At 49.0% G+C, this 7,860-nt stretch overlaps 1 protein-coding gene across 1 annotated transcript in view; it reads right to left on the bottom strand.

Moving 5' to 3' along the window:
- dcc (DCC netrin 1 receptor) overlaps positions 1-7,860 on the bottom strand; it is a gene marked incomplete at both ends in the record, with an annotated part of 180,812 nt that overhangs the window by 108,212 nt on the left and 64,740 nt on the right. Inside the window, one exon of the mRNA XM_079814224.1 lies at positions 6-215. Coding sequence (XP_079670350.1) covers positions 6-215 — 210 coding nt within the window. The remainder of the gene's footprint in view (positions 1-5; positions 216-7,860) is intronic.

Below are 7,860 nucleotides of genomic sequence, written 5' to 3'. Positions count from 1 at the left end.
ATAACTGATGTGTGTGTTCCTCCACTGCAGCGGCTCAGGAAAGCTGGAGGTGTTTCTCACCACGATCTGGAAGTAGTCGCTGGGAATGACGAGCTCTCCGTTCTTCACCCAGCGGACGGCGGGCTGCGGATTCCCCGTCACGGCACACTCCAGCTCGACGTCCGTGCTCTCATACGCATACATGTTAGACGGGTAGCTGAGGAACTGAGGCGGCACTGAGGACAGAGAGAAAACACACCAGTAAACATCAGCAGAACCACCACAGAACCCAGCAGCACACACACACACACACACACGCCCCTCAGAACCCAGCATCACACACACACACACACACACACACACACATGTTTGTTTTTGTGAAATGTGAGGACATTCCATAGGCGTAATGGTTTTTATACCGTACAAACCGTATTTTCTATCCCCTTACACTGACCCTAAACCTACCCATCACACACACACACACACACACACACACACACACACACACACACACACACACTCACACACACACACACACACACACACACACACACACTGCCCCTGCCCCTAAACCTAACCCTCACAGGAGACTGTGCAGTTCACTTTCTGTGAAAAAAAACTTGTTCTGTGTGATTTATAAGCATTTTGAAAAGTGAGGACATGGGGAAACCCAAGAACTGAACCCCGACAAAAGTCCCCTCAGTCAGCTGGTTCTGAGACTGACTAACCCGACTAACACTAACCAGTCTCAGACCAGCACTGCTTCTCACACAAACATCAGAATAAAACAAATTATCAAACAATCTAAGAATACATATCTGGAACATTGGGATCAGGAAACTAAATTACAAAGTAAATTACAATTCTATCGAACTCTAAAGTCAAATTATGAATTGGAAGAATATCTCCAGAGTGTCAGAGACACAAAGCAGAGACGGATCCTGACCAAGTACAGGCTCAGTGCACACAGTCTGGCCATCGAGACCGCGTGTGTGTGTGTGTGTGTGTGTGTGTGTGTGTGTGTGTGTGTGTGAGAGAGAGAGAGTACAGGCTCAGTGCACACAGTCTGGCCATCGAGACCGCGTGTGTGTGTGTGTGTGTGTGTGTGTGTGTGTGTGTGTGTGTGTGTGTGTGTGTGTGTGTGTGTGAGAGAGAGAGTACAGGCTCAGTGCACACAGTCTGGCCATCGAGACCGCGTGTGTGTGTGTGTGTGTGTGTGTGTGTGTGTGTGTGAGAGAGAGAGTACAGGCTCAGTGCACACAGTCTGGCCATCGAGACCGTGTGTGTGTGTGTGTGTGTGTGTGTGTGTGTGTGTGTGTGTGTGAGAGAGAGAGTACAGGCTCAGTGCACACAGTCTGGCCATCGAGACCGCGTGTGTGTGTGTGTGTGTGTGTGTGTGTGTGTGTGTGTGTGTGTGTGTGTGTGTGTGTGTGTGTGTGTGTGAGAGAGAGAGAGAGTACAGACAGACAGACGGAGAGAGAGAGACAGACAGACGGAGAGAGAGAGACAGACAGACAGACGGAGAGACAGACAGACGGAGAGAGAGACAGACAGACGGAGAGAGAGACAGACAGACAGAGAGACAGACAGACGGAGAGAGAGAGACAGACAGACAGACGGAGAGAGAGACAGACAGACGGAGAGACAGACAGACGGAGAGAGAGACAGACAGACAGACAGACAGAGAGACAGACAGACGGAGAGAGAGAGACAGACAGACAGACAGACGGAGAGAGAGACAGACAGAGGGAGACAGAGAGACAGACAGACAGACGGAGAGAGAGACAGACAGACAGAGAGACAGACAGACGGAGAGAGAGACAGACAGACAGAGAGACAGACAGACAGACGGAGAGAGAGACAGACAGACGGACGGAGAGAGAGAGACAGACAGAGGCAGAGAGAGACAGATGAAGAGACAGACGGAGAGAGACAGACGGAGAGATAGACAGATGGAGAGACAGACGGAGAGAGAGAGACAGACAGACAGACAGACGGAGAGAGAGACAGACAGAGGGAGAGAGAGAGAGAGAGACAGACAGACGGACGGAGAGAGACAGACAGAGGGAGAGAGAGAGACAGAGGGAGAGAGAGACAGATGAAGAGACAGATGGAGAGACAGACGGAGAGACAGACGGAGAGAGACAGACGAAGAGAGAGACAGATGGAGAGACAGACGGAGAGAGACAGACGGAGAGATAGACAGATGCAGAGACAAAAGGGGGAAAGACAGACGGAGAGATAGACAGATGGAGAGACAGACGGAGAGAGCGAAAGACAGAGAGACATACAGACAGACAGACGGAGAGAGAGACAGACAGATGGAGAGACAGACGGAGAGAGTAAAAGACAGAGAGACATACAGACAGACAGACAGACAGACAGACAGACAGACAGACAGACAGACAGACAGACAGATGGAGAGACAGAAAGACAGACAGACGGAGAGAGAGACGGAGAGAGCAAAAGACAGAGAGACATACAGAGAGACAGACAGATGGAGAGACAGACGGAGAGAGCAAAAGACAGAGAGACATACAGAGAGACAGACAGATCGATGGAGAGGCAGACAGACAGATGGAGAGGCAGACAGACAGACGGAGAGAGAGAGAGAGACAGACGGAGAGATAGACAGACGGAGAGATAGACAGACTGAGAGAGAGAGAGACAGACAGACTGAGAGAGAGAGAGGTGGAGAGACAGACGGAGAGACAGACGGAGAGAGACAGACAGAGGGAGAGAGACAGACAGACTGAGAGAGAGAGATGGAGAGACAGACAGACTGAGAGAGAGAGATGGAGAGACAGACAGACTGAGAGAGAGAGACGGACAGACAGACAGACTGAGAGAGAGAGAGACGGAGAGACAGACAGACTGAGAGAGAGAGATGGAGAGACAGACAGACTGACAGAGAAAGACAGAGAGACAGACAGACTGAGAGAGAGAGACGGAGAGACAGACAGACTGAGAGAGAGAGACGGAGAGACAGACAGACTGAGAGAGAGAGATGGAGAGACAGACAGACTGACAGAGAAAGACAGAGAGACAGACAGACTGAGAGAGAGAGACGGAGAGACAGACAGACTGAGAGAGAGAGAGAGATGGAGAGACAGACAGACTGACAGAGAAAGACAGAGAGACAGACAGACTGAGAGAGAGAGACGGAGAGACAGACAGACAGACAGACTGAGAGAGAGAGAGAGAGAGACGGAGAGACAGACAGACTGAGAGAGAGAGATGGAGAGACAGACAGACTGAGAGAGAGAGAGAGAGAGACAGACAGACAGACAGACAGACTGAGAGAGAGAGAGACGGAGAGACAGACAGACTGAAAGAGAGAGAGATGGAGAGATAGACAGACTGAGAGAGAGAGATGGAGAGACAGACAGACTGAGAGAGAGAGAGATGGAGAGACAGACTGACAGAGAGAGACAGACAGACTGAGAGAGACAGACAGACTGAGAGAGAGAGAGACGGAGAGACAGACAGACTGAGAGAGAGAGAGAGAGAGACAGACAGACTGAGAGAGAGAGACAGACTGAGAGAGAGAGAGACGGAGAGACAGACTGACAGAGAGAGACAGACAGACTGAGAGAGACAGACAGACTGAGAGAGAGAGAGACGGAGAGACAGACAGACTGAGAGAGAGAGACGGAGAGACAGACAGACTGAGAGAGAGAGATGGAGAGACAGACAGACTGAGAGAGAGAGATGGAGAGACAGACAGACTGAGAGAGAGAGATGGAGAGACAGACAGACTGAGAGAGAGAGACGGAGAGACAGACAGACAGACTGAGAGAGAGAGACGGAGAGACAGACAGACAGACTGAGAGAGACAGACAGACAGACAGACAGGAGGCCATTACCCGAGAGCATCATTAAAGTGTTGGATCAGCTGCACTCATTGTTGAGGCGAGCGCTCGTGAAGACAGACGTACTGTCATGATTAAAGGCAGACCAGAACACGCTTCCCACAGACTCCAATCCGGCTGATGTTTCCCTCACAAAAAGAATGAAAGGCTCATTTCACCGGGAAAATTACATATCGATCGGCCTCATCTCAATAGCAGTCTGAGCACTCATGTTCAAAAGCAAACGCTGATCAGACGTCCAGCCTCAGCCTTATTCAGATCAAATGGATTTGTGATGTTTGTCCACTTGAAGAAGAGAAATGACTGAGATGATGTGGAGCGAACGACAAGAAACCAAAACCACAGCATCAACACAATCACAACACTGGAGAAAGAAGAGGCTGTTCCCACTGGGCTGAGCCAATCGCGTGCAGTTCGTCCTCAGAGTCGATGTGAGAAGCAGGAGAAATGGGCAGAGTGAGGATTAGAGCGAGTTTGACAAGGGCCAGACTGTGACGGATAGACGACTGGGTTCTCAATCCAATCAAGCATCTGTGTGATGTGCTGAACAAACAAGCCCGATCCACATCGAAATATACAGGACTTAAAGGATCTGCTGCTAACATCTTGGTGCCGGATACCACAGCACACCTTCAGGGGTCTAGAGGAGTCCATCAGAGACGGGTCAGCAACACAATATTAGGTCGTAATGTTATGCTTGATCGGTGTACTATGGCTCTTCAAAGCGTCTGGTGCCACAGCAGAAACACACACACACACACACACTCGTCCAGCTGAGCCACTAAACCACACACTCGCCCGTAAACGAATCGTAGACGAAAGTTTCAGAGGCAGTGTGCAAGCGCGATTGACATAACGTGAGGTCGAATTAATTTTTTGACGTGCGAAAATTTTGCATGCGAATTTCGGACTCAGTGTGTAAAGGCCTTAACACTTTATTATCAAACACACGACATGCTTTATTTACATTTTTTGAAGATTTTCACTATTTTTATTGGGGGGAAAAAATGCCTTTTTGAATTTCTGTGTGATGGGAAAATTAAGTAGAGCAAGTTCGGCAAAACGCGGATTCGAACCGTGATCAATTTGCGTCAAAACTTCAAGTCATGCGCTTAACCCCTGCACTATCACGGATATCATTAACATGGTGCAATTCTGACTGACCCAACCAGACCTTCTGTGAAAAAGACGGCCTATTTGCACTTAATGTAACGACAACATTACTGGAACCATCTTTTACTACACATGTGAAAACGAGAGAGTATAGAGATTCAAAAATTAGAGAATATGTGCATATATCAACAACGTAAATGAATTAAACATGCGACCATGATATTATTACATGTTAACAAATTAATTGTATTAGCAATCATAAATCCAAGAACAAATTTCTACGAGATATATTTGACCCAGATGACGAGGATCACTCGGTCACTTTGTGTGAGTTCCAGAAGGAAACAGCGCGGGCGCTCTCGGCGGTCTATGGGCGCACCTTTGCTTATTTATTTATCGATGGCACAAACAAATTAAATGTGGTTGTATTACTTATCAATATATTATTAACATTTTACAAAAGTCAAACTCAAATGCACTTCCCAAAACTATTGATTTATTGAAGCAGGAACAAAAAACACTACCACCAAAAAAAGGGCACTTCGGAGTGTAAGGGCAAAAAGGGCTCAGCGTGATCCACTAAACACGCGTGATCAATACCACACATGAGCTCTTTGAACACGCTATAAACGCACACGCAGCACACGCAGCACACGCAGCACACGCAGCACACGCAGGCCCGAGGCGGCGCTCCGAATTAATTACACCGCCGTTCTACACCATTAGCTAAAGCGCTTTCCTCCCAACAATCAACAAACACAACGGAAGTGTGTGTTCTGTGATCTGCATTAGTGTGGCGTTTCCTTATCTCTAGCGCACTCATTACACACACACACACACACACACACACACACACACACACACACACACACACACACACACACACACCATTTCCATTAGAGCGGGCGTGTCCTCTATCACACGCCAACTGACCAATTACAAACCAGCAGACGCCAGCCATGATCCTCTCACACACACACACACACACACACACACACACACACACACACACACACACACACACACACAACACACACACACACACACACACACACACACACACACACACACACACACACACACACACACACACACACACACACACACACACACACACACTGCCCCTAAACCTACCCATCACACACACACACACACACACACACACACACACACACACACACAAACAGGTCGAGCCGAGGATATGAGAGAGGAAGAAACAGGTGAGAGTCAGAGAGAATGAGTCTCCTCAGACATTAACACAGAAATACAACAGCACTCACTGGAAGAAACATCTGCCTCCTACGTGTGTGTGTGAGTGTGTGTGTGTGTGTGTGTGTGTGTGTGTGTGTGTGAGTGTGTGTGTGTGTGTGTGTGTGTGTGAGTGTGTGTGTGTGTGTGTGTGTGTGTGTGAGTGTGTGTGTGTGTGTGTGTGTGTGTGTGTGTGTGTGTGTGTGTGTGTGTGTGTGTGTGTGTGAGAGAGAGAGAGAGAGAGAGAGAGAGAGAGAGTGAGTGAGTGTGTGTGTGTGTGTGTGTGTGTGTGTGTGTGTGTGTGTGTGATGGGTAGGTTTAGGGGCAGTGTGTGTGTGTGTGTGATGGGTAGGTTTAGGGGCAGTGTGTGTGTGTGTGTGTGTGTGTGTGTGTGTGTGTGTGTGTGTGATGGGTAGGTTTAGGGGCAGTGTGTGTGTGTGTGTGATGGGTAGGTTTAGGGGCAGTGTGTGTGTGTGTGTGTGTGTGTGTGTGTGTGTGTGTGTGTGTGTGTGTGTGTGTGTGTGTGTGTGTGTGTGTGTGTGTGTGTGTGTGTGTGTGATGGGTAGGTTTAGGGGCAGGGGCAATGTGTGTGTGTGTGTGTGTGTGTGTGTGTGATGGGTAGGTTTAGGGGCAGGGGCAGTGTGTGTGTGTGTGTGTGTGTGTGTGTGTGTGATGGGTAGGTTTAGGGGCAGGGGCAGTGTGTGTGTGTGTGTGTGTGTGTGTGTGTGTGTGATGGGTAGGTTTAGGGGCAGGGGCAGTGTGTGTGTGTGTGTGTGTGTGTGTGTGTGTGTGTGTGTGTGTGTGTGTGTGTGTGTGTGATGGGTAGGTTTAGGGGCAGTGTGTGTGTGTGTGTGTGTGTGTGTGTGTGTGTGTGTGTGTGTGTGTGTGTGTGTGTGTGTGTGTGTGTGTGTGTGTGTGTGTGTGATGGGTAGGTTTAGGGGCAGTGTGTGTGTGTGTGTGTGTGTGTGTGTGTGTGTGTGTGTGTGTGTGTGTGTGTGTGTGTGTGTGTGTGTGTGTGTGTGTGTGTGTGTGTGTGTGTGTGTGTGTGTGTGTGTGTGATGGGTAGGTTTAGGGGCAGTGTAAGGGGATAGAAAATATGGTTTGTACGGTATAAAAACCATTACGCCTATGGAAAGTCCCCATAAAACATGAAAACCCAACATGTGTGTGTGTGTGTGTGTGTGTGTGTGTGTGTGTGTGTGTGTGTGTGTGTGTGTGTGTAGTGTGGGGTCCGCTCCTAAACCATGAATTTGAGAAACGGGACAAAAACCTGCATGAGTTCTGTGTGAGTACAGAGGAACACGCCGAACAACGCATGCAGGGCAGACTGTATATCAGTGTGTGTGTGTGTGTGTGTGTGTGTGTGTGTGTGTGTCTCTTCTCCAGCTGTGATCCTGTCACACACACTCTCACACACACACTGATCATCAGCAGCTCATGCTGTGGGTCAGTGCTGATTAATCACAGCCGCTCAGACGCTTTATTTCCCGCTGTGGGCAAACAGTGAACGCCACACACACACACACACACACACACACACACACACACACACACACAACACACACACACACACACACACACACACACACACACACACACACACACACACACACACACACACACACACACACACACACACACACACACA

Source organism: Gobio gobio (assembly GCF_949357685.1).
Source record: "Gobio gobio genome assembly, chromosome: 4".
Classification (NCBI taxonomy): Eukaryota; Metazoa; Chordata; class Actinopteri; order Cypriniformes; family Gobionidae; genus Gobio; species Gobio gobio.
The sequence above is the reverse complement of the archived record's forward strand: the minus strand, read 5'-3'. Positions and strand labels throughout refer to the sequence as shown.